This window comes from Mirounga leonina, unplaced genomic scaffold, assembly GCF_011800145.1.
Source record: "Mirounga leonina isolate KUSES-001 unplaced genomic scaffold, KU_Mleo_1.0 Mir_53, whole genome shotgun sequence".
NCBI classification, from domain to species: Eukaryota; Metazoa; Chordata; class Mammalia; order Carnivora; family Phocidae; genus Mirounga; species Mirounga leonina.
In genome coordinates this window covers 87,119,355-87,146,880 of record NW_023270807.1, presented here as the reverse complement: position 1 = coordinate 87,146,880, position 27,526 = coordinate 87,119,355, and the positions used below count along the sequence as shown (strand labels likewise).

Here is a 27,526-nt window from a genome sequence, read left to right as displayed (position 1 = left end):
ACTCTGGCTACCCAGTACTCTGCTCTTCTTTTTCTTCACTTGTCCATCTCCTACCCATCTGTAGTGGTCTGGGTCCAGTCAAGAGATAGATACCATACATTGGTAAAAAGAGAAGTTTAATATAAAGAAATATGAATATGATAAAAGAGTGACTGTAAGATGAAAGGAAACTCTGTCTGGTACCGGAGGGCAAACTGTATGCAAAGAAAGAAAAACTTAGGAGGCCGTGCTGGAGAAGGTGTTGTATTAAATCCCTAAGGGTACACCCAATTTAATGTGTACAAGACCCTCTTTAGAAAGCTATAAAATAGAAATGGAATAAAGATCTTAATAAATAAAAGGGTATAGTATATATGTTGGAATAATCAGTACAGTATAGATGTCTGTGGTCTCCCAGATCTCCATTATCACTGAGCGATCAGTGCAGAGTGGGTTCAGAACGGAGCAGCAATAAATTGGTACCTGATGGGCTCACCCATGCACGTACCCTATGGTGCCCCTCTGTGTTCTCTGTATCCTCTGTCATTGCATTGTTTGTGTGGCATTATAATTGTTTCTGTACCTTTTATTTAACTTAGATTGTGAAGTCCTTAAGAGCGAGTACTGTCTCTTCTGTCTTTATCTGCGGGACCTAGCTCAGTGCCTGGCACGTAGTACATGCTTAATAAACGTTTAATAAATGGATGAATGAAGATGCTTCCCAAAAAATCATTCAATGAAATTGAAATGAATCATCACTATTATTAGCTTCCCAATTCTAGTAGTAGAAGAAATATGGTAATGCTTTTTAAAATGCCTGTTACCTATTTAAAATACAAAATACAAAAATAATGCTTTGATTAACAATATTTGCTGACTCTGCTTTTTCACCTTCTGTTCTCTCTCTCGTTGGCTGCTTCCTGGCTTCTGCTTACACTCCTCCCTGTCAGCATTGACTTTGGCAACCAAAGTTGGTAACTCAGGTTACCAAATGACCCTTTGGTTGCCAAAGTCAATACACATTTTTCAGTTCTGTCTTACTTGCACCTTACTTGAATTTGGCATTGCTTCTGAGACTGATAGCCATATCCACCTTGAAACTTTTCTCCCTTGGTTTCTGTGACCCACCATCTCCTGCTATCCTATTTCTCTGACTTCTCTGTGTCTTCTTTGAGGGCTCCTCTTTTTCTGTCTCCTAACTGGTGTTCTGTTGCTTCAGTCTTTTTCTCAATCTACATGCTGTTTTCAGACAGACATCCATGGCTCATCTACCTCCTGCATCCTGATGCTTCCCAAATCTGTATCTCCAGCTCAGGCCTGTTCTCACTCTCTGGATACATGTGCTAACTACTGCTGGACATCTCCACAGGGAGTGTGCTCCCGGGGTCCCATTCTCATGGAATTTGATGTGATTGGTGTCCCCTGGGATGCATCTTCTCCCACCTGTATGTCTTGTAGACACTTCACTTTCACCAAGCCTACACGGCTCTTGTTCCTTAATTTCCTGTCTCACATTTAATGCACCATCATCTTAGACTTCTCCCTTTTTGCCATTTCCCTTTTTGCCGTTATCTGTCATCTGCCTTATCACCCAAATATCTACTTTATTCCCAAATTCTTGAGTTTACTTCCTGTCTGCAGTGTGTGCATTTCAGTCCACCTCCCCTCCTCTCTGACACAGAGATACCATCATGTCACTTCTCTGTTCACTATTCTTTACTGGCTTCCTGTTCTTTAACTGAGGATGAAATTCCAGCTCTGACCATGATTTATGAGGCCCCTTTATCATTTGTCCCTTCCTATCCCTGTTGCCTCATGTCTTGCCTTTTCCTCCTTACTCCATGTGGTCCCATAAACATGTCATATAAATGACACATTGGTCTTAGCACATCTCACATGCAGTTATGACTCTGTGCCTTTGCACAAACAGTATCCTGGGTCAGCAGTGTTTTCCTTCTTCCCACTACCCATATACACAAGTACCTGGTAAACCCCTGTTCTTTCTCCTTCTGAGTGCCCAGCTAAAGTGTAGTCATTCCCCCTCATCATGGATTCTTTGGTGTACCTTTTTCTATTTTCACTGTACACTCTAAATAATATTTGTCTCTGGACAGTATAATTGTTTTTGTCTTTTTCTTCACTGGAGTGAACCCCTTTATGGGTAGGGGCTTATATTTCATCTTTTTATCCCTAGAGGTTAGCACATGACCTGGTACTTAGTAAGCACTCAGTAAATATTTGAAAAAGGAATGAATTTCACTTTTTATAACATGAATATTTTTATTTATAAGAAAGTCTAGAGTGGAATGTGGTACGCTGTATTTAGTAGGTGTGTTAAAAATTATGAAATGATCACTGCTTGATGTGCTTTTTACTACCAGTTCTATGTAACTCCTAGGGAACTAACTGTAGCTGACAGCAGTGATCCTCAGATAACATTGCTATATGAATTGTAAGATTTGGGCATGTTTTGCAGATCAAGGATCTGGATTTTGTGTAACTGGTAAAATTGAAGCTGGTTATATCCAGACCGGTGACCGACTACTAGCAATGCCTCCTAATGAAACTTGTACTGCAAAAGGTATTCCTCTGCAAGATTCTTTTGCTAAAAACCTTTAAGTTGAGACAGCAGATTTTTAAAAGTAGTTTAGTTATTAACTCGAGTAAATAACCTCTTAGTGAAATTGTAACTGACTGTCAAAGTGATACTAACTGTTGAAGATAAAAATGTGAAAACATTAAACGATTTTTTCTGTTGTGACTGTGTGTATATAAATGTACATAGAACATTCTAACTGTGGTAGCATTTCTTTTTATTTTTTCTGACACTGATTCTAAAAGCTTGGTTAGGATTTAACCAGATGTATAGACACCTGACAGATACATTTAAAATAGTATGCAGTAGCAGAAATTAAATCTGGCCCCATCCTGGCACTAAACAGGCAATAACAAAGCAGACTGCTTGCTGCACCGTGTTGTTTTGAAATGTGTATTTCAGAATTACTATAAGTTAACAGTTTTGATCATGTTTATACCAAAAAAGTTTTTTTGCACAAAGACCTAAGAAAATAAGATGCAAATGCAGAGAATCCTAATGTTGAAAAGAGAAATTGAGCTAATGTGCCGCAATTACTGCTTTCCCACCTGTAATATATGGCCTTTCATAATGACCAATAACTATTTCTCTCTTCGAATCCTTTGTCCTTGCAAGTGTATGCGTTCTTTCCTAATTCTGCTTAAAAGTTTATAATTCTGTACTTACCTTTTTTTTATTTTTTTTTAATTTTTTTAAATTCTGTACTTATCTTAATCTAGCTTCCAACTTCAACATAAAATTGATGATCTATTTTATACTATAGAGTAATAATTTATAACAATTTTAAGCTAAAGTATACTGAGAATGTTAAAAAGTTTAAGATGTCAGTACTTTTCCTCTGTAACTCTTTTTTTTAAAATATTTATTTATTTTGAGAGAGAGGGAGAGAATGAGTGGGAGTGGCAGACGGAAAGGGAAAGAGAATACCAAGCTGACTCCCTGCTGAGCATGGAGCCCAGTGCAGGTCTCGATCTCACAACCCTGAGATCACAACCTGAGCTGAAACCAAGAGTCAGGTGCTTAACCGACTGAGCCACCCAGGCACCCCTCCTCTGTTACTCTTATTTATAGTTTATATCCAGAGTTGGTACCTGACTGGTTTTTAAGTTTGAATGTACATTTTGTTTGAATTAATTTGCTTACTTTATAAGCTGATTTCTTAAAGATTATAAGAAATTAATGAGTATCTGTTTAGGTAACAGAGTTTAAACTAAATTTAAAGATGAATAAGGGAATGAAAGCCAAAGTTACTTCCACTTTAACTTTTTTCTTTCTTGCCAGCCTAGGGATCATGAAAATTCTGTTTAGATAAAAAGCAATGCACGTGGTTTTTTTTTTTTAAGATTTATTTATTTTAGAGAGAGCACGAGAGCACGAGCAGGGGGAGTGGCAGAGGGAGAGAGAATCTCAAGCAGACTCCTCACTGAGTGCGTAGCCCCACAGGAGGCTTGATCTCACAAGCGTGAGATCATGACCTGAGTCGAAACCAAGAGTCGGCCGCTCAGCTGACTGAGGCACCCGGGCGCCCCAGTAATGTGTGCTTTTTATAAAAGAATCATATTCCATTGACCTATTGTTTGCAAGTTCAGATCTCTGTTTTTGTTTTTTAAAGTGATCAAGAGCTACACTTTTGAAATACTAATTTATTTGTACATTAATGAGCTTTCTTGAGAATAGGAATTTTTATTTTTTTTATTTTTATTTTTTTTAAAAGATTTTATTTATTTATTTGACAGAGAGAGGCACAGCGAGAGAGGGAACACAAGCAGGGGGAGTGGGAGAGGGAGAAGCAGGCTTCCCACTGAGTAGGGAGCCCGATGTGGGGCTTGATCCCAGGACCCTGAGATCATGACCTGAGCCGAAGTCAGATGCTTAACGACTGAGCCACCCAGGCGCCCCAAGAATAGGAATTTTTTTTTTTTTAAGATTTTATTTATTTATTTGACAGAGAGAGAGAGACAGCGAGAGAGGGAACACAAGCAGGGGGAGTGGGAGAGGGAGAAGCAGGCTTCCCACTGAGCAGGGAGCCCGATGCGGGGCTCGATCCCAGGACCCTGGGATCATGACCTGAGCCGAAGGCAGACGCTTAACGACTGAGCCACCCAGGCGCCCCAAGAATAGGAATTTTTAAAATAATCAATAGACATGAATTAAAACCATGATCCTAAAATTATTATGGACCTTACAGATTGGCTCTTTTGTAACCTCCAAAATCATAATTTACCTCTGGAAGTACTACATTGTTTTCCTCTCTCCATCCTGTCCCTTCCTCACCAGAAAAACTCTAACCATTTGTCTTTAATCTTAAGGGGAAGCTGTATCAGAAGCACCTGAGATCATACCCAACTCCTTGACAGCCACTCTTGTAACCCAACTTGGAGGTTCTCAGTCCTCAATTTCTAACTCTTGCTTTTGCTTGATTTACTTGATTTTTCAGTGCACCTTTCTATCTGAACAATTTTGTCACTAACCACTAGTATCCTAAAAGAGAGAAGTAACTAAATCTACCAACAAATGGAAATTCTAAATTAAGTTTTCATTTTATTAACATATCAGGTTCATGGATTGTTATAAAAGAACTTCTTTGTGTGATGTCTGTCCAATGAAGAAGGTCCTTAAGAAGATGAATATCATATATAGGACATTGTAACATCTTTGGAGGGAGAAAATCAGATGATAGATTGCCTCTAAAAAATTTTATATTGCTAATTGAACTCCTAGTATGAAAGCTCTTGAGAATCTTAAGCTAAAGGCAGTCTCTGTTGTATGTAAGTAGCTAGCCCCTGGCTTCAGACAATGTTCCACATTTCAGAGCAAAAATCAGATATGGTCACTTTAAGTTTACATTTTAAAACTAAATTTAATTAGTTGAAAATTTAACAAACATTTCTTAATATCGTAATTGTTACATTTTTTGGAGTCAGGAACCTCTCTGATGCCTTGGTGAAAGTTATGGCCCCTTTTAGATTAATGCAGATGTGTACATACATAAAATTTTAAATAAAACTGTAGGTTGTCTCAGAGCTCTTAAAGTTTTCCTTGAACTCATAAAAAGTCTAAAAGAAACTTAAGCTTAAGAGTTTCCTAAGAGTGGGGCGCCTGGGTGGCTCAGTCGTTAGGCGTCTGCCTTCAGCTCAGGTCATGGTCTCAGGGTCTTGGGATCAAGCCCCGCATCAGGCTCCCTGCTCAGCTGGAAGCCTGCTTCTCCCTCTCCCACTGCCCCTGCTTGTGTTTCCTCTCTCACTGTGTCTCTCTCTGTCAAATAAATAAAATCTTCAAAAAAAAAAAAAAAAGTTTGTTAAGAGTATGCTACATGGGAAAAGTATTTTGAGAAAGATATGGATGAGTTACAATTTACTAAAAACATCTCAATCCAGAACTATTTCACAGTGGTGAAATGAATAGAAAATTCATTTTCTGGCCTGTGTACTGTATTGGCCTGTGTACTGTCTTCATCAAAGTTCTAGTGGAAAGGAACTTGCCCCATTAATTGCCCCTTAGAATCAGAAAATATCAGAAAATATGAGATACCTTTTAAAAGCTTTTGAATAAGGGAGCTGCGTAATGCCCTTTGTAATTGTTCTTCAGGATTATCCCTAGGTAATAAAGGTATATAGCAACACCTGGGACCATTTTTAAATTAAATTTCCTACACTTTTCATGTAATTAGTTATCATTGTTCATCTCTCTGGGAAGCATTTCTTTTGAGCCAGGAGTAGTGAAGGGGCCTGTGAAGAGCCCATCTGACTGAGCACTGATGCCCTGAGGGTTACTCAGAGAACTCAGGTGACTGTTTAGGTGGTTGTCTAATTAAAAGCAAAGTTCAAGAGAATAAAATACTACTGGACACCTTCCTTAGTCCCGTATTTTATGTTATCAAGTCATTTGAACTGCATTGTTATTCATGCAGCTATTAATATTAATATAAATGAACTATTTGAATGGGGTGTGTTTAATGAATATACTGGTTGTATAAATGAGTTTTAAAATTTTGATTGATTAAGCTGAAATCGGCCTTTTTTGGAATAATAGGAATTACTTTATGTTTAGGGTGGTGTTCTAGAAGAGTCAAGTTTAGAGGAAGTGTGTTTTCCTCAACGCTCACAGTTACACTTCTCATTCTCAATCCATTCATATTGAAAATGATGAGTAGTGACTGATGAGGCATAAATAAGCCAGACTCTCTTGGTTGTTATGGTTTGATATTGAGGTGTTTCACTGTATGCTTTGGTTCTTACTCATTTCCAGGAATCACTCTGCACGATGAACCCGTCGACTGGGCGGCAGCAGGTGATCATGTTAGTCTTACGTTGGTTGGGATGGATATCATCAAGATCAAGTGAGTGAGAAAATGAGTTTAAGCGACCATTGTTTTAGATATAGGACCTCAAAACATAGATTTTGCTGTTCACTCGCTAAACTGAAAGAATGAGTATAATTTCGAATTTCATTTCGCCAAAAATAGGCACTTGTAGAAGCATAAGAATGATGAGCAAAACCTATTTAAAACTGAAATTAATACATATCAGCACGTGTACTTGACACGTCCTTTGAATGAAAGCTATAATGTTAAAAATGGTGTAAGGTTAATAGTGGTATAAAGCTATGCTTTAACCCAAAAGGGAGTATTTAGAAAAACTCCCCAATTTACTTGATTGTTTCTTTGTAAACGGTTTTGGAGGTACTGCTATTGAATGTATGTTTATCTTTCCTCCAACTACCTTCTCTCTCTCTCTCTTTTGTTTTGTTTTGTTGCAGTGTTGGCTGCATATTTTGTGGCCCCAAAGAACCCATTAAAGCTTGCACTCGTTTCAGAGCTCGAATCCTCATCTTTAATATTGAAATTCCTATCACTAAAGGATTTCCTGTAAGTTTTGAAATGTTTGTTATTGTCACTTCAAAGTAACTTCATCCTAAAAAGTAGTAACTTACTTTACAAGTGAGAATGCTGTAGTTATTTTCAACTAACATCTTAATATTCTGATCTCACTGATACGAGGAATTCTTAATCTCCGGGAACAAACTGAGGGTTGCTGGAGTGGTGGGGGTGGGAGGGATGGGGTGGCTGGGTGACAGACACTGGGGACGGTATGTGCTATGGTGAGCGCTGTGAACTGTGTAAGACTGTTGAATCACAGACCTGTACCTCTGAAACAAATAATACATTATATGTTAAAAAAATAAAAAGAAGATCGTAGGAAGGGAAAAATGAAGAGGGTGAAATCAGGGGGAGACGAACCATGAGAGACTGTGGACTCTGAGAAACAAACTGAGGGTTCTAGAGGGGAGGGAGGTGGGGGGATGGGTTAGCCTGGTGATGGGTATTAAAGAGGGCACGTACTGCATGGAGCACTGGGTGTTCTATGCAAACACTGAATCATGGAACACTACATCAAAAACTAATGATGTAATGTATGGTGATTAACATAACATAATAAAAAAAAATCCTTAATATTCTAATCCAGAAAAACATGACATTAGACTTTGAAAGTCATTTTTATTTTTTTATTTTGGTCATTGAGCCTGGGGATTTTTCTCAAAGAGGCATTAAGAAGAAATAATCAATAGGATACAAACTAATGGTAATAGTCAAACTCATCTAGGGAAAATGGTAGATACTTTTTTATTGTGTTCTAGAGGGTATCTGACTAATCGCAGATTGTGTCTTTCTGTTCTTGCTTTAATATGCTTATTTATAGTGCTTTCCTATCATAAAAGTAATACATTATTATATAAAACTTTCGAAACACACAAATAAAAGATAAGAATATAATTACATAATACATAACTGTCTCTACACTTTACATTTTAGTGATTTTTTACGTGTGCATGTTTGGTATTTATGAGTATATTCTAGGGATGCTTGCCATAGAATTAACTTTAATTGGGCTGAAGCAATACATTCAAACCCTGCAAGCTGTGAGGTTAGTTTGATAGATTATTATTTCCCAGCATCATTTGAACATACACATTTATGGGAGGGGGGGGATTTTATACTGTAATGTTACTTAGCCAGAAGACATACTACTTGTGAATTGCATGAATTCCTTCTCTTATGTGTAATTTTTTTCCATATGTTTGGGGGCCATACTCTGCTTATAGTTTAATACTTTGTTTTTGCCGCTTAACAGATGACGTTTTCCCCATTAGGCTTTTCTTTTCTTGATCAGCCTATATAGTACAGATTTGCACGACAAAAAATGTTTCTCAGTGGAATTAAATAGCTTGCCTTTGAAAATACAAACAGGTTGTTTTCATCATTTGATGCATTATTGCAATAAAAAATAAGACAATAATAGTAATTGACCTTTAAACTTAATTTAGTTAGTGATAATGTTTTAGAGGTTGGGAATAAATTTATTTAGCTCATTTAAATTCATTTTATACTTATACACCTTTATTTGAGATAACCATGTGCTTTGATTATAATCCTTTATAATTATTTCTATGTAAATTTGATCAGATAAAAATTATAAGATACTGTTGAAGTATTATAGTTTTATAATCCATTTCCATTTCCCCCACATGCTAAAAAAGGAGTATAAGTTTCTCTCCCAAAAAAATGGTTATAGTTGAAAATATTTAATTTTTTTTTTAATGTTTTATTTATTTATTCATGAGAATCAGAGAGAGAGAGAGAGAGGCAGAGGCAGAGGGAGAAGCAGGCTTCCCACTGAGCAGGGAGCCCGATGCGGGACTCGATCCAGGACCCTGGGATCATGACCTGAGCTGAAGGCAGACGCTTAACCATCTGAGCCACCCAGGCGCCCCGAAAATATTTAATTCTTAAATATCTAGAATTCATGTTTGATAAGCAAGAAACTACAGCTAATTTGCTATGAATGAATGGCCCTCGTTCTTAGAAAGCAGTATGTCCAATGGGGAGAAGCCGGAGAGGTTGGTTACTGCGTGTTTTTACTCATGCAGCAATAATTTTTTTGCCATTGGAGAGGCAGAGAGGTCAAGAGGTCAGTAGTTACTTTCAATAGTAATACTGTCTTCCTGTGTACTGTAGTTTCTTAAAAATATGTATGAATTGAAAGTTTGTCAGTGCTGCTTTTATGCGATTCCACCTGCATATATTGATTCACGAATACCCGGATGAAATTTGTTTCAGAAAAAACAGTTGTGTTTTGTCATTTAATCTACCTCTTGTGGGAAGAAACCTTCAGTTTTTGTTTTGTTTTTAAACCAAGAAAAGGCTCCCTAAGCAATTAAAATTTACTATTTAGGGACAATTTTTTTTTTTTTTTAAGATTTTATTTATTTATTTGACAGAGAGAGAGAGACAGTGAGACAGGGAACACAGGCAGGGGGAGCGGGAGAGGGAGAAGCAGGCTTCCCACTGAGCAGGGAGCTCCATCCCAGGACCCTGGGATCATGACCGGAGCCAAAGGCAGACGCTTAACAACCGAGCCACCCAGGCGCTCCAAGGGACTAATTTCTTAACACTACAGAAATATGTGTCTCTTGGTTTATATGGTAAACTCGATTTAAGAAGAAAAAAATAGAAGAATGGGTTAGACTTTAAATTCATGTGTTTTTTATTGTGGTAAAATATTTTGTAACATAAAATTTACTATTTTAATGATTTTTAAGTGTCCAGCTCAGTGGCATTAAGTACACTCACATTGTGGGGTCATCAACACCATCCATCTCCAGAGCTTTTTCCTCATCCCCTACTGAAGCTCTGTACCCATTAAACAATAGCTCCCTATTATCCCTTCTCCTTTTCCCCTGGTAACCACTATTTTGTTTTCTCTCTGAGTTTGCGTATTCCAGGTGCCTCCTGTAAGTGGAATCATACAATTTTGCCCTTTTGGGTCTGACTTACTTCACTTAGCATAGCATAATGTTGTCAGAGTTCATCAGTGTTGTAGCATGTATCAGAATTTCATTTCTTTTTAAGGTTGAATGCTATTCCTTTGTATGTATACGCCACCTGTTTATCCATTCATCTGTTGATGGACATTTGGCTTGTTTACGTCTTTGGGCAGTTGAACATTGGCATACAAGTATCTGTTTGAGCCCCCAGGTTCCATTCTTTCCGGTGTATACCTAGGAGTGGAATTGTTGGATCATATGGTCATTCCGTGTTGAACTTTTTGTGGAACCACCAAACTGTTTTCTGCGGTAGCTGCACCAGTTTGTGTTCCTGCCAGCACTGCACAGCTGTTCTGATTTCTCCACTTCCTCATCAACACTTGTTAGTGTTGGGTGGGGGGTGATTTTTGTTGTTTGTTTGTTTATAATAGGCAAACTCAGCGTGAAATGGTATCTCGTTGTGCTTTTGATTTGCACTTCCCTAATAGCTAGTGATGTTGAGCATCTTTTCACTTCTTTATGTATTTTGGGTATTAATCCCTTGTCGGATACATGATTTGCAGATATTTTCTTCATTCTGTGGGTTGTCTTCTTGATCGTTTAATAGTGCTGTTTGATGTACAGAAGTTTTTAATTTTGATGAGGTCCTGTCATCACTGCCAGATTCAACATCAAGGACACTTCCCCCTCTATTTTCTTCTATGAGTTTCATAGTTTTAGTTCTTTTGTTTGGGTCTTTGATCCATTTTGAGTCAATTTTTTGTACATGGGTAAAGTAAGGCTTCATCTTCATTCTTTTGCATGTGGATATCCAGTTTTCCCAGCACCATTTGTTGTAAAGACTGTCCTTTCTCTATTGAGTGGTCTTGGCATCCTTGTTGTAAACTAATTGACTGTATATGCATTAATAATTTTATAATAAGGGTTACCTGGAGGTGTAAGGAAAATAATAATTTGGCTTATTTTGCCACCTAACAGATTATGTAGCTCATTATAGTTTATAATTTTATTTTCACAACTGCACATGAAGTAGAGTCCCAACCCTTATCTGCAACTCTTCAAGCTGGTGTGTTTCAGAATGCAGAAATATTCAGATAAAAGAAAGGTGATGTGATGCATGTATGTTATGTAAAACCCCTGACAGAGAGTGGGGCAACACCCTGTAATCAAACATACTAATCATTCTGTACCACAGCTTATTAATACTAATGCTAAGTGAAAAAAATAAGGACTGTAAATTGCCTTACTTCAAGTGCTGTTTTACTACTTAAATAGGTTTATAGCAGAATTAGGAAAAACTTGGGTTTTCAGTCCTTAGGATTTTGGAATTGCAGATAAGATTGTGCACTTGTGTTAGTGTTGTCTGCACTTAAGGATGAGGAATAGGAGACTTGGGGGTGATGGCTATCTGGACAAGAAGTGATTAAGCCACGACTCATACTCACTACTTTCCACTTTGAAATTGAGTACTTTCTTTTCCTTTTACGTTATGCTGTAGACTGCTTTGAATTATAGGTGACTTTGGTTATATATAATATGAATTAAATGTTAAGATAATATATAATTACTTTCCACTTATTTGTATGTAGATTTTTTTCACTCGTGTGTTCCACAGGGGTTTTTTGTTTTTTGTTTTTGAGCTACTACCTGTAAGATGGTGTAGAGATAAAAAACAAAACTTACTCCATACTGGCACAACCCATTCTTCATCCACTTCATTGGATGGAACCTACACATAGCTCACAAATAGGGTAGGAAACTTAACTAGGTTCATGTGCCTCTATTCTTTCAAATTTGGCAAGCCATGGATGGAGACCAGTACCTACTTCTTAGTTACACTCGAGCCAAGTAAGGGACTTCTGCTTACTTACCTATTCGTTGCAAAAGAAATGTTTCTTAGATATGTAGACCTACATTTATGTTATACATTGGTGCTATTTGACCCCTGAATCCTTTGGACGCACAAATGTGACTTTACCATGCATTATGGAAGGTTTTTTTCCCCCTAGGAGTTGGTTGTTAAATTTTTCTGGAATGTTTCCAGTTTATAATGGTTAAATGCCATTGATAAAAACAACAAAAAACAATATAAAACAAAAACAAAAAACAAAACCCAAAAAAACCCAAAAACCCAAAACTAATTTGCCTTTGCAGAGTAATGGAGGTTCAGTTGTGCCTTAAAAAAACAAAGGAACACCACTTGACTGATTTCCTCCATATGTTTTAGGTGTTCTTATTCCTTTATTCTTTTATTTATTTCACAAGTATTTACTGAGCGCTGATTAAATATCTGGCACCGGTCTTACAAAGTTTATATTTACATGGGATGACAGACACTTAAAACAGCAGTTACAATAAAGGTGAGATGTTATGGTGTGGGATTACAGAACACAAAGGAAGGGATCTAGCTCAGACTAGGGGTTCAAGCTTCTTGTAAGAAGTGATGCTTTACTCTAAGAGAGGTAGAGTAGGATGAGTAAGAATTAGCCAAATGCAGCTGGTGTGTTCTGGCCAGAAGCATAAGATGTGTAAAAGCCTAAAGGTTAGAACGGACTTGGTTCATGTAGGGAGTGGAAGCTCTGTGTGTCTGGAGCAGAGAATGCGAGAGGGATGGAGAGAGATGAGGCTGGAGAAGTAAGTGACAGTCAGGTTGAGAAGAGTCTTGGTGCCTTGTAGTGGAATTAAAGTTTCTGTGGTTTTAAAAAGCAAGGATATACCATTAAATCTGTCTTTTAGAAAATCAGTCGGGTAGACATAGGAAGAATGGGTGGGAGGGGACAAGAGTGGTGGCAGAGAGATCAGGAAGGAGCCTGCATTTTAACTCGGATAAGAGAGGATGGTCCTGGACTGGGGGCAGCATTGTTCTGGAGAGACAAGTAGACAGAATTAACCAAGTGCTGATTGAACGACTTGGTTTTTAGAAAGTTACAGAGTCCAGGATTGTGCATCCACAAGTCCCCCTGGTATTTCTATTTTCTGAACGTGCAAATTGTTTCAGCCAGGAAATTTCATAGTAGAAGTGTCAGTGTTTTTCTTCAAGCAAAGAGCGTAAAATGGTATTTCAAACGAGTTATACTTTAGCTTTGCCACTTCCTTAGTATTTGGTCTTCCCACTATACCCTACTGTAGACATGTTGCACACTTGGTGCTTATTATTTGCATGAGAATAGCCAGTCTGACTCAGACTCCAGTTGACCTCAGCATAAAATTCACCTCTGAAATATGTCACCATGGCCACATTAAGTTACGTAGACTTTTTTTTTTTTAAGATTTTATTTATTTATTTGACAGAGAGAGTATACAAGCAGGGGGAGTGGGAGAGGGAGAAGCAGGCCCCTCGCCGAGCAGGGAATCCAATGCAGGCCTCGATCCCAGGACCCTGGGATCATGACCTGAGCCGAAGGCAGACGCTTAACGACTGAGCCACCCAGGCACCCCTTACTTAGTCTTTTTGATATTAAACTTCCTTACACATAAAACATGAACAGTAATAGCAAATATCCAGGGTCATCAATTAACTGAATATTTACCTTGTGCTAGGCACCACTTCAAAATAACATCATCTGATTTTCCTCAGTGGTAAGGAACCTGAGGCTGGAGGTGTTGGGGGTAAAGGGCTTTTCAAGGACTTGCCCCAAATCATACACCTGGAAAGGGTAGAGTCAGGCCTGGCTTCAAAGCCTGTCTACACTGTCACATAGTCTCTTATTCTCATTATCCAACAATGAATACATTAAGTACTGCTGAATATGACATGATCCACCTTCCCTCATTTTTATGATGGAGTAATTTGCATCTGTTGAGCATCTCGTCTCCTGGGCAGTGTCTCTGATCCTGTTCAGTTCTCTTCACAGTCCTGTAAGGAACGTTGTATGATCTACTAAGGTTCACACAGTAAGGTGGTGGAGGAGAAACTTGAACTGGCTCCATGACCTTTTTCCCTTAGTAAATTAGAGAACACCCTGATCGGAGTGTGGGACTTAGAGGAAGCAGCTGGAGACCCTGGAAGGTCCAGGCGGGAGTGCTGGCTGTCAAAATGTGATGAGATGTGACTGTCAGAATAAAAGGCCACAGATGTACGGTGAAGTATTTTTTGACATGACAATTTTTTGTTTTAGGTGCTGTTACACTACCAGACTGTCAGTGAACCTGCCGTTATTAAACGACTGATTAGTGTCTTAAACAAAAGCACAGGTGAAGTCACAAAGAAGAAGCCAAAGTGAGTGTTTTAATGCACAAATAGTGAATACAAGCAATTCAGCAGATTTTTTTACTGATTAATTCATTTTTGTAATATTTCTGTTTGTGATAAGTAAAGTCTATTTTTACTTGGGCCAGAAATCTTTTTTTTTTTTTCAAAAACTAGATTAAAAGGAACACAAAACACATGTTTAAGCTCCTGTCTAGGTATGAATGCTAGATATAATTTCTGTTGTGGGTGGGGGCAGTAGGGTGTGAACTGTATATAAAAATTAAGTATATAGATATAGATATAGATATCAAGCCCTAGATGCTGATGATGTAAAAATAAAGGGCACTTAAAAAAAATCAGTTCTACATTTTAAAGAATGAGTTTGAATTATGCCTAGCCACTAGTTCCAAATTCCAGCTGAGTGGTCCTCTTAACTATCTTGTCACCCGCTTAATGAGAATCATTCTTTATGCTAAGAACACTCCAGGAAGAAAGTGAATTACATAGTACTGTGTAGCTTCTAGAAATTATTTTCTTTCTGCTCAGAATCCACTTGGAGCTTTAAGCTGAGGTGATCACCACCATGTTGTTTCCCTCTGATTCCCATTAATATCCAGGCTTAGATGTGGACAGTTTCCTTTGGTTGGGACAAGGTTGGGATTTTTCAGAAGGAAGTGCTTCCTGAGAAACTTAAGTTTCTTACCCTACTTCAATAAAGGCTGACCACAGTTTGGCTTGGCTGCTTCAGCTTTGGGGTTTTCCTCACTTCAACCCTATGGGGAATCCCACCCAAAATCCCCTTTTTTCAGTCTTTGGGTGTTCCTCTTCATTTGCACCTGTGTAAGAGACCAAAGTTGGTTAGTGGATTAATAGGTCGGCTGCGAGTAGGAGAGAGGGTCTTCACACTTCTCTGAACCCATGCCTGTTTCTCCATTAGTTAGGAAGAAAGGGCTACTTAATCTCTCTCTGAAAGATAGTTCTTTAATAGTTCTTTTTTTTATTTTTTAAGATAAGTTTGAAGAACTGACTGAACTGTGGTTAACATACAATGTTCTATTAATTTCAGGTGTGCAGCATAGTGACTCAACAGTTCTGTGCATTTTTCAGTGTAGTCACTGATAGTTCTTCATTTTTAACCTGAGTCTTTAGCTTCTGGCATGAGTGTGGCATCATGTTCTGAGAATTGTAACTAATGGCTAACATTTCTTGAGGAGCACTATTTCCTAGACTGCTTTCGCATGATTTATATTCTCAGCAACCCTATGAAGCATGTACTCTTGTCCCCATTTTTCAGATAAGGAAACTGAGGTGTAGAGAGGTTATATAACATGTTCAGGTTCACGGAGCTAGCAAGGGGCAGTCAGGATTTTAACCTAGTCCGTTGGTTCACATACATTATTTATTATTTTTGGCAGGAGCCAGGTTATTGGACCCACACAAGTGATTCGGAGAATTCTCAATCTAGAATTGACTCATCATGTCTAATCCTGAATTTTCCCCTCCCTGCTTCTGCTACAAAGTCCTTGCTCAGTGATACTAGGTTTTAATATATTCTCATGTTAATTTTCCCTGGCCCCTTATTTGTAGCTTTTCTCTTATTTTGCACCAACACCATTTGGTCTCTCTGCTTCATTTCCACTTCAGGTATATTGTAGATTCAGTTGTTTTATGTGGAATGGAATCGAGCTTTCTAAAAACAAAATTAAGTGCAAATAATGAATATATTAGATGCTCTCCTTTCTTAGGAATGGGGCTTTGGACTGAAATTGTCCAAAACCAGTATTTGGAAATTTTGGAATACTCTTTTAGAAACTTGTTTGGCTTATTCTTACCTGTCTGTCCCTGAACTAATTTTTCAGGAGAGTCTATAATTGCTATCTTCTGTCCTTCTAGAGCACATCAAAATTAAGTTAGAGAACCTTTTCAGAGTGCCCCCTTTTGGGTTCTAGTCTTTCAGTAAGTTTAGATGAGCCCACACACAAGGATTTTTATGTATTTGTATGAAACTGCTTACAGTCAGGCTCATGTCCCCAGTCCCCCCACCTTCATTTCCTACAAACATCATATTGTGGAAAACTCTTACGTGATTTTATTCTGAACCCCTGTTAGAGAATCACTATTCCTGTGTGTGAGAGAGAGAAGGGAGGGAAAGAGAGAAATTTAGAGTAGTCTTTTGGCACTAGGAGATTGTCCTAGGTAACTTCTAACACATAATCCACCAGTTAGCATTTTACATTGTATCCCTCTTTTAAAATGAAAATTCTTTACTTTCCTTATTAATTGAACCTCTCAACTGCATGAGGAAAAAAGGGAAGGCTTTGGTGGAGGGTCCTTGAACATTTTAGGTTATAAGGTCCTTCAAGAGTTGTATTTGGAAGATTGGTTTAAAAAATACATATATACATACATACATATATATATATAAAATGAACCAGTTAATATTTCTTCTATCCAGAATCACTCCTCTCATTTCTTTCAGCTAACCCAGAAAAATACAAAGGCATATATTTTCATTTTTAAAAACTTTTTTTTTTTCTTTTTAAGTTTTTGAAGGTTGATTTGTTGATCGAATGTGAAGTATTTATTTTTCAGTCTGTTACTGCCTTTATTCACCTGTATGGTCCATCCCTGTTCCCCACCCACCTTTTGTGTGCTAGGCTGTTGACTAAAGGCCAGAGTGCCTTGGTGGAGCTGCAGACACAGCGCCCGGTGGCTCTGGAGCTGTACAGAGACTTTAAAGAGCTGGGGAGGTTCATGCTGCGCTACGGGGGCTCCACGATCGCGGGGGGCGTGGTCACGGAGGTACTGTGGAGGGCGTTGCCTTTGCCTGTGTGTGCACGTGTCTTGTCTTTACTGCTCTGCAGGAAGAATTCCTGAGGGCTCATGCCTGAAGGGGAGCACAGATTTTAAAATTTATATTAACATTTCTTTTAAATGATGGCAAGAAAATATTTGGTTTTAGAACTTTTCATGGGGAGACTTCTGAACTGTCCTCTCCATGAAAAATGTTTCTCAGAATTAAAGTCAGCTCGTTGAAAAATAGGTGTGTAAGTAAGCAATCCACATTATGCGAACACAGTCTTTAAGAGTCAAACAGTTGGGGGAGCTGATTCCATTTACTAGAAGAGCCCGCCTTACTTTTTTTTTTTTTAAATAACTGGTTCTCCTTGCATTTGAAATGATCCACTCAGAAAGTTCAATTAATGTTTCGGAAAGGGACCTGTTGTATAATGTAAGGTGCAGTTGAGTTTGGCGAAAATAGCCAGAGGCAAACTTCAGTAATTTAAATGTTCTTCCACATAATCACTATTAATATAAATCTTAGAAATATTATATTTTTAACGAATACTTCATATGATTGTTTTCTGCATACAAATTATTCAGTTCATTTAATGGGATGTCTACTTTGAATGTAGAGCTTTATGTTGCATCAAAGTTCAGTTATGCGTGCATCCTGCCAAAAGGCTGTGGCGCTCAGCTACCCACTGATTCCTAGCAGCACAAGTCCATTCAGTTCATTCGCCTGTAAAAACAGGGTAGTAGAACCTCCCTCCCATAGCTGTGAAGTGAAAGGCTCTCACAAAGCACTTGGCACAGTAATTGGCATTCAGTGACTGTTACCCAATGCACTGTCATCAACATCACAGTCTGCCAAGGCATTCTTTCTGAAAGAGCATTCTAGAAATAAGATGAGTTTCTTGTGGAAAATAATGGAGAGATTGTAGTAAATCTCAGAAATAGCATGACTGGGGAAGGGAAAAAGTAACAGGAAAAAAGAAAAGTTTCATCTTGACATAATGATTATATCACTGCCATTTTCCTTTTTGTTTTTCTTAAAATGTGACAGATTAAGTTATAGCACCTTTTCTTTTTTTTCTTTTACAGATAAAAGAATGATGAGTCAGAATTTCTACCATGTTTCCAAATGCAATGAAATAGCTAACCTCTGTTTTTAAAGAATCCAGTTGTTCAGTTAAAGGAACAATGTGCAATTGGTTATTTTTTTAAATGAGAGAGAAACTTAAAACGATATAATCAGCTGCAAAGAAGTATTAATCATCACTCCTGCAAAAATTTCAAGTTGCCAAATGGCAAAGAAAGGCTAATGTTACACTTTCATTTAAAAAACCAGCTTTCCCTTTGAAATGTTAGTGAATGGATTTACTTTGCTGAGATTTATGGAAACTATCAGAAATATGTATTAGAAGACATTCAGTCATCATGAAATGAACTCTACTTCCAGCCAAACCACAAAATGTTTACAGTGTTCAACTCTACTGCACACATTTTAAGGAAAAATAACTAAATTGGGTTGTTGAGGCAGTTAATATTTAACCTGAGCAATTTTTTTTTTTTAGTTAACTAAGAAAAGATTTCCTGAAAGTTATAGGAAAAGTATTTTGTGTTGAGCATAAGAATATTCTTCCTCCAACAAATGAACCTTTGAAAGCTTAATTTGGAATTAGTGGAAACTGTCCTTTTGGTAACCAAGATATTATTTAAGGTGTGTAAAGACAGCTAATAAAATGCCTTAGTTTGAGCATAACAGCAGACTGTGTTTTGTTTCTTAGATTCTGTTTATGAGATTCTCTACCACCATTGCTAAGAATGACTTGGGGATTTTATGGGATCTGTTTCATCTAAGTTTCTCGGCTCTTTCACATGAATTCTTGTTTTTTTTTTTGTTTTTTTTTTTCCCCCCTAGTAGCAGATCAAATTTCACCTCCTCCATTTTTTTTTTTTTTAAAGATTATTTATTTATTTATTTGACAGAGAGAGACAGCGAGAGCAGGAACACAAGCAGGGGTGTGGGAGAGGGAGAAGCAGACTCCCCGCTGAGCAGGGAGCCCGATGCGGGGCTCGATCCCAGGACCCTGGCATCATGACCTGAGCCGAGGGCAGACACTTAACAACTGAGCCACCCAGGCGACCCCATCTCCTCCATTTCTAATCATAATTTTATTTCTCTTATTCTCTTATTTATTTATTTATTTAGAGGAGGGGAAGGGCAGAGGGAGAGAGAATCTTAAGCAGACTCCATGGCCAGCATGGAGCCCAGCACAGGGCTCGATCTCATCAGCCTGAGGTGATGACCTGAGTCGAAGTCAAGAGTCGGATGCTTAACCGACTGAGCCAGTCAGGCACCCCTCCTGTTACATATGGGATGACTTCATCTTGCATACCTTATAGCCTGCAAGTCCCCTGTGAGTAAAAGTCATGTGTTTCTTTGAAGTTTCAACAGCAAACTCCAAGGTGTGCTTAGTTAACAGGTACTCGTTGAGCTGCCTCCTGAGTACAAGTTGCTTTAGAGTAGAATTCGTGCTCAGCTGAGCCTGGGACTCTGATCTGATAGACTGTATGATAAGCTTTTTTTGTTGGGAAATGGTGTGATTTGTATGTTGATGACTTACCATATACAACAGCATTTCTTTTATTATTCTGTGGAACAATATACATCCATATGCTAAAACACACAGAGTGTAAATGTGCTGCTTGGTGAATGATCACAAAGGGAAGACACCCCTATAATACATTTCTTTACTGAGAAGTATTTGAGTAGTTGTTACTTCAGAGTAAACTTGCTAAGGTAAGAAAGTGTTTTATTTATGTATTATGTTAATCAGGAATTTAACTGGTAAGTCTGACAAAACTTGAAGTGACTTAAGCAAAAAAGAAAGACTAGCAGTAGACTTGCTTTGACTCTGCGTAGATTGAGCAGCTCACAGTGTGAGCAAAGACTCATCTCTACTTTGCCTTCCCCAGTGTTGGTTTCGCCCCTCAGACTCCGTACAAAACCCCCTGCAGTTCCACACCTAGATCTTCAGAGCCTTCATCAAGGGTCAAGGGCAGGTTTAAAGAACATGTGTTTTCGAGAAGTTTTAGAAACATCTTATCATTGACTATAATTGAGTTTAATTTCTTTGCTTGGGGCATCCTTGTAGTTGAGTGTGAAGTGGATCACCCACAGCACATAGCTGAGATTCCTGGGAAGGAAATTCAGGGTGTTTTTAGGAAGGGGAAATGGATTGAGACCTGGTAGGGCTGGGGGCAAGAACAAGAAACCTCCACCGTGTGTACAAGGTCATGATAGAATTAACTTTAAATAAGGATATAGCATAAGACAAATGGTAGTAGCAGTAGTAGAAATGAGTTTATTTCTTCCTTCTTAAATTGTGATAAGGTGCGGTCTTTTTATTTACATTATGTTTACAACTGGTTGTTGCTGAAGGGGGTGGTGACATTAAGGGGACCACCTGTGAGACAGGTGTGCTGGCAGTGGGAGATTGGGGTTAGGGACAAGACATACAGCAAGCATGCCCAGGGTTGGCTTTGGTGGAAATCCTCCCCTTGAAATTTCCACCCATACTAATAATAGTATGTCCATTTGGGGTTACTTTGCTGCCCATACTGTGTTTCTTCTTCCTATGTGTGGTTTTACTCTTTGTTCACACGAATGGCTCTGTTCTCTGATTTCAAGTCTTTGTAAGTCTCTACTGCTCAGTTGCCTCTAGAGTAACTGGGCTTAAAAAACATAGATCCATGTTTTTTCTTGTTAGTGTTTTTTTCCACATGTTCATTATTTATGACAGTATTTGGGCCCCTCTGTGATCTTTTTATTTTATAATGTAACAAGATTTTTCAAAAAAATATGAGTAGCTTTTAAAAAATGATGTTAAAATGCAAAATTATTTGAATGTCCCTAGCACATTCCTGATCTATAGGAGTTCATCAAGATTATACAGCTGAAACACACACACACACACACACACAACCCCTTCCAGAAGAAGACCCAATAAAAATTACTGGGTCGTCACTTTCTAGTTTTCCTCTAAAATATCCACAGAGATATATTAATGGAAAAACATTTCTTCCTTCCTCAACATGAGCTTGCCATGTTCTTAGGCACAGAAGGGAGCTTCATTGGGCTGACATCCCAGCCGGGAGCGGGGGTGGGGTTCTCAGTACCATAAACTACAAAGGACAATTAATGATGTGAAAGCATCCAGCAAGAATGTACCCTAAGGACAACGCAGAAGAGTCTAGATGAGGAGGGAGAGCCATTAGTGCTCAAGTAAAATTTTACTTCCATAAAAAATTCTCTTGAGTCAAAGTAATTCAGCCTGTAAATCACAGTCTCCCTCCTGCCCATTTAGAAATTAGTGGGGGAAGAGGGGAGGCCTGTTTTGCTTTGGCAAAATCACCCAAGAGGGCAGCTTTTAAAGGCCTCCAAACTAGCAACATTTAAAATCCCACCAACAGTGAGAACCATTCTTAAGAAGCCACCCGCCTCCAGGAAGAAGAGGCACACGAATGAGAAGCTTCGCAGTAGGACCAGAGCTGACACAAGCCAGCAGTGTCCCGCTGACATGAGGGATGGGTCCAAGTGGCAAGGTGAGTCCAACGGTAACCCTTGTTTGAGCTGTCGAAAGCCCTTCTATATCAGAGGTCTTAGAAGAAGTGGAATGGCTGAATAATTTACAGTCTGGTTCTTTGAAAATGCCAAAGCTATTCAAGATTTTAGAAAACCCTGGGGATGAGATGAAGCATATAACTGCATATAAGGATTAATTGGAATACCAGGTGAAGCGTGAGGCTCAGCTCTTATGTACCAGTTCTTCCTCACTTTCCCAGGGAGCCCCTGGGCTCTGCTCGCAGTCACAGAGGATGGGTTACTGTGTGCTTTCAGAGGACCCCTTTCCTCTCCCTGGAACACTTTCAGGCCTGCAATTTCACATTTATTTGTACAATTCACTATTTTCTCCTACTGAAATATAGGCCCCATGAGGAAAGAGACCTTTTGTGTTTATTATTTCATTATCGGTATTAGTCCCTAGCACATATGATTGTTCAATGAGTGAAAAAATTAATGCTGGTGGTAGCAACATGAATGATTTTAATTTCCTGATGGCCTGCATTGTCCGAAAATGACAAGTTTTTATTTGTATTCTAATGCTGTATGTGCAGGGGCTGTTTATATAGTGAAGGAAAAAGAAAACTTAGGGAAGCAAACTTTAGCACTGCTTCTGTCTGTCCTCTTGTCTGTGAAACTACAGCCCCACTTTGGAGTCTCTCCTGAGCTGGGGCAAGCCTTGGGAGCCTCGTGATTCAGATGTGCTTACATTTCAGAATCGGGGCAAGAAATCAACTGGCTGCCAGGGATTCTAGCAGCACCCATGTGGACTGTGAGATGGCCGAGGGAACTTGATGCATTCTTGCTCGCCGACACTGGGCTTACATAGAATTCTTTTAAAGATGACTATGAAACATGGTCACAGGCCTGTGGAAAAATCGGAAGTACACGTAGGGTTCTGAGCAGGTGGAGGCAAAAACCTTTCTTTCCTGTGCGTTGTAGGTAACAGAAGTTTTCTTTAACTGCACATGGTATCTGTGACATATAGGAGATTGGCTGGGTTGAGAAGAGAACCAGGATAGGTTAGACGAGATGGCACGGGAACCCAAATCATAATAGCAACATCCAAATGCTCACCGAAGCCTGTAAAAATAGATACTAATTGCAGACAGTGAATTGATGATCTGGAAGTTGTCCTTGGACTCCACTCCTAGAGTACAGATAGATGAAAATGATAAACAGACCCCAAGATTGCACATGAAGAGAGTATAACGTTTTTATGCAAAACATCACAAAGGGATTACAACGACATTTTTTCTGTTAAAGCTTTTATATTCTAAGATTAAAACAAATCTTGGGAACAAAACAAAGTTCCCCAAAAAGTCATCTTCAAACAAAAAATGAACCCCAGTCTTCTGCAGAACTAGATTTTATTTTCTTTATTATTTATAGATTTTATTTACTTGTTTATCGGGGTGGGGGGAGTGGCAGGCAGAGGGAGAAGCAGACTTCCCACTGAGAAAGGAGTCCAATGCGGGACTCGATTCCAGGACCCTGGGATCATGACCTGAGCTGAAGGCAGACACTCACTGACTGAGCCACCCAGGCTTCCCTGCAGCACTGAATTTTAAAAGACACAGGGACACAGGAGCTAAATATATAAAACTTTAAGTAAGAGGGATTGCAACCCATGAACTCATTACTCAGCTGTGTGTTGTTCACAGGTGAGGGTAAGATGGCCTCGTGGGAGAGGGGTAAGGAAGTGGGGAGGCAGGATACAAAATGCTCAGATCATGGAAGTAGTTCAAACCTTTAAGATTAGGGAAGTCGTGGTAGAATATTCTGCAGCAAGCGTATGTTGGTGCCCATCATTTGTGGATGTCATCAAAGACCACCAGGGCACATACTTCTGTTGATGCTTGCTGCAGCAAGAGAGACCACACGCCATAGAGGACTCGGTGCTCAGGAAGAAGGTGTAAGGAGAGCTTGTTAAAGGACTTGGCATGTGGAGGGGGAAGTAATTTTGAGGAGGGCTCAAGTGAGCAAGGGTTTCTTCCGGATTGGGTGCTGTCAGAAAGGGAGTAATTCTGCAGCTGGGGGACCCACGTTTATCTAAGAGGTAGGGGGCAATGGAACAAGGCAGAGTGGTGGCAGTCACCCAAGTTAGCCACAAGAGGGGGTAGTTTCATCATTTTTAAGGTTTACACAGTACTTGGGTTTTCGTTCAGGTGTGATTATAGGATCCCACTTCATCGGGATCACAGAGCGCGACCTGGTCTGATGTCAGAGACTTAGGAATTGTTAATGTTTGATAGAAGAACACCGTGGCCTGCCTATGAGGGCCAGGCCAGCTTCTAGCTCTCAGAAGCAACTTTTTCTCACACAGAAATCACTTAAATAGGTAGAAATAATAGTGTAAAACAACATAAATAGGTCATTTAAATCATACCTATATATGGGGACGCAAAATAGCTTGTGGCCTTTCTAATATCAATTCGGCACCCCATTAACTGGGTTTAATTTTGTGATTGTCGGAGCAATGTTCTCCTGTTGGAGAAGGTACACGCCTTCACTGCCAGGCTTCTGCTTTCCTCCACACTGGTCACATGATCCGATATTATAGTGGACAGACGGGCTCATTGAAAGGCTGCAGAACCAGGAGAGTGGAGGACAAAGGGTCAGATAGGAGATAGTCTGCTGGTCAAGGTTCTTGTGGAGACAGAAGGGAGGTGGGGTCCTGAATAGGTATTCTCTCTGCCTGGAATTACCCACTTCTTGTCTGCCTGGTAACTGCCTTCCCATCCTTCCTTATCCATCTCCCAAGTTCCATCCTCTGATTCCTTCAGTGAACTCGGGCGGAGCTCTCCATTCCCTCTCTGGAGTTTCTGCTGAGCATAGTGCACACCCCCGGGGTGCCCACAGGCTACTACACTGTGGCTTGTTTAGCGCGCTGTCTCCCTGAGTTGAATGAAGGTGACTTCTCCTGGCATCAAGTGCCTCTATGTTTGGCTGTGGCTTCTGGCATATGGCAGGTGCTCACGTGACAAACACCCTGTGCTTCCTGGTACTGCAGCCGCCCTGGGTAGTTCAGAGCTCCAAAAACACGTGAGAGCTCTCTAAATCAGCGAATGCCTACCCCTTCCAAAAGGAATAATTTTTGTCAATGAGGTGAAAACACCCTATCCTCTTCCGAAATATTCCAGAACTATTAGTTCTTCAGAATATGAGTATGCTCCGTTTATCATGTTTATAATTTTTGTCAGTTGAGCTTACAGTCTTGGGTCCTCTATTCTCACTGTGCAGGACTGGCACTAATCCATCCACTGGGGTGTATGTGTGGTGGGGGCAGATGTGGTTGCTGCTAATGGAAACACACTTGAATGCTACTCCAGGGGCATGACAAGAATAGATCAGCGCTCGGCGGAACACGCCCTGGAGAGCAGGTGAACCAGTCCAGAGAATTCATCCAAAGGTACAGTGAGGCAGGTGGAACCACAAGGGAGTAGGGTCTCTATTCTGAGGCCTGGATATAGGATTTTATGTCTCCTTAAGGGAAACAAGGCAAAAGATGACTGGTCCCACGTTTTGAGGGAAGGGCGTGAAGGCAGGTTAGGGCTCAGGTCAAAGTGAGGCTGGATGCTATGTCCTCAGGAAGTGTCTCCCACTTCAACTGAGCTCTGGTTCCAGAGTCAGATCTGTGGTTGGCCTGCATGCGGGGGTCAGTGGTTGCAGTATGGACAGAAAAGGCCTGGGAGGACAGAGGGAGAAGGAAGGTGAAGGGCCATTGAATTACGCCAAAATGGACCAGGTCAAGCTTGAACGGCAAGTGGCACAAAGATGCAACTATGACTAATACCCATGTCAGCTCAGAGGCTGGGCCTATTCCTGTGTGGGGAAGTTTTGAGAAGCATGAAGCACTTTTTAGAAGTACTAGGTCCAGGGGCGCCTGGGTGGCTCAGTCGTTAAGCGTCTACCTTCGGCTCAGGTCATGATCCCAGGGTCCTCGGATCGAGCCCCGCAACAGGCTCCCTGCTCAGCGGGAAGCCTGCTTCTCCCTCTCCCACTCCCCCTGCTTGTGTTCTCTAGCTGTCTTTCTCTCTTTCAAATAAATAAAACCTTAAAAAAAAAAAAAGTACTGGGTCCAGTTTCTCACACTATTCTGCTATTATGTGGCAGAGAACTCCACCGCCATGGTGTCCTTAGAAAGTCCCTTTCTTTAAAAAACTCTCCCTTAGGGACTCCTCTGCTTGGAATCTTTCGGATTATTATGAACTATACAAAAAGACAAAGAAATCTGATTAATCAACCCGCATTAGTCTCAGTTGCTTCTGTCACATAATCAGATTTTCTTTCTCAATAGCTTGGGTGAGAGAAATCTCAGTGAAGTGGGTGAGGGAAAGAGAGGGTGATGCTTATCTCTGAGCATGGGTGCTTGGGATAAGAGTGGGCTTCTGGGAGATTCAGAAGGAGCAAAGAAGACACTAGAAGCTGAGAGTGAGAGACCCAGGGACACAAGCTGGGGAAAGTCTGTCTGTCTGGGCTGGGTATTTCCCCCAGGTCTCTCTGCTCTAGGCTGCCCGCTACTTTGTTCTGTGGGGCCAGGGCTGGGGTCTGCAAACCGTATTGCTCACATCTCTTGTCAGCGGGCTTTCTGCCAATGGGAGGCACTAGGAAGAGCCTGGGGGTGGGGGGTGGAGATGCTACCTTCTGTCTCCAGTCCCTGTCAGCATCTCTGCAGCCACAGCGGATAGCTCCTGCAGCAGCCCCCCACCCCTTCCCCGCCCTGCCAGTAACAGCATTCCCACAGGCCCGCCAGAGCTGCTGTAGAATATCTACAGCTACCGCTCCTCTGTGCGCCCGCCCCGTCTCAGACATGGCGGCCTCTCTTCCCTGGTACTAGGTGTTACTGTTGCCTGGGTCCCTCAGCCGGAGCCGCCCCTCTCTCAGCCTTCTAACCCATTGTAACCATTTCCTTGTATAGACTTTGAAACACCCACATAGTTTCTGTGTTCTGGAACAGACCCTTGGCTGTGTGCAGTGTTGTATTTGTCCATGTATGTATCTTTTTATTTATGTGTAACCAGGTATTTAACAAAGGCACATCCAAATGACCCCAAATCACTAACACGAGGGAAAGGAAAAAGAAAAGTCACCTGGAAAAGGAAAGGTTAAGAATTTTAGGCTGAGAAAAAAAAATTTTCGTCTTTAAACTTCTTCCCTGCTTCTTACTGGGTAGGGAGAAGGAGCCTCAAGAATTTGGACCTGTTAAATAAAATGAGTTCTAATGCCAAAGTTTCTGCAGAGGCTTTGAGTTGCAAAGGAGAAAAGACCAGGGGGGTTGGTCCTTTGTTCAGCAGGCCATCATAGGTCAGTTTTAGATTTGCAGAGAGGCCTGAAGCTTCATTGCTCAGGGAACAGAGAGTCTCTTGCTTTGCATCTGCGATCTGCAAGAATTTTGGAGATTCTTAGAGAGATACCAATGAAGGCGGGAGTGGGGAGGGCCTGAGGACGTGCACAACCAGCAAATGTCCCAAATGACCAATGAATTTAGAATATCGATATCTCACATCTGACTAAATTTTAA

The 27,526-nt window shown here is 40.1% G+C and overlaps 1 protein-coding gene across 4 annotated transcripts in view; it reads left to right on the top strand.

Annotated features, from left to right (window-relative positions):
* HBS1L (HBS1 like translational GTPase) overlaps positions 1–19,137 on the top strand; it is an 86,216-nt gene extending 67,079 nt beyond the window's left edge. For all 4 annotated transcript variants that reach the window (XM_034990718.1, XM_034990721.1, XM_034990719.1 and 1 more), the window contains 6 exons: positions 2,456–2,560; positions 6,824–6,914; positions 7,334–7,442; positions 14,518–14,618; positions 17,249–17,393; positions 18,477–19,137. In XM_034990718.1, the coding sequence (XP_034846609.1) occupies positions 2,456–2,560; positions 6,824–6,914; positions 7,334–7,442; positions 14,518–14,618; positions 17,249–17,393; positions 18,477–18,488 (563 nt within the window). In that variant the 3' untranslated portion in view covers positions 18,489–19,137. The remainder of the gene's footprint in view (positions 1–2,455; positions 2,561–6,823; positions 6,915–7,333; positions 7,443–14,517; positions 14,619–17,248; positions 17,394–18,476) is intronic.
* The last annotated feature ends 8,389 nt before the right edge of the window (positions 19,138–27,526 follow it).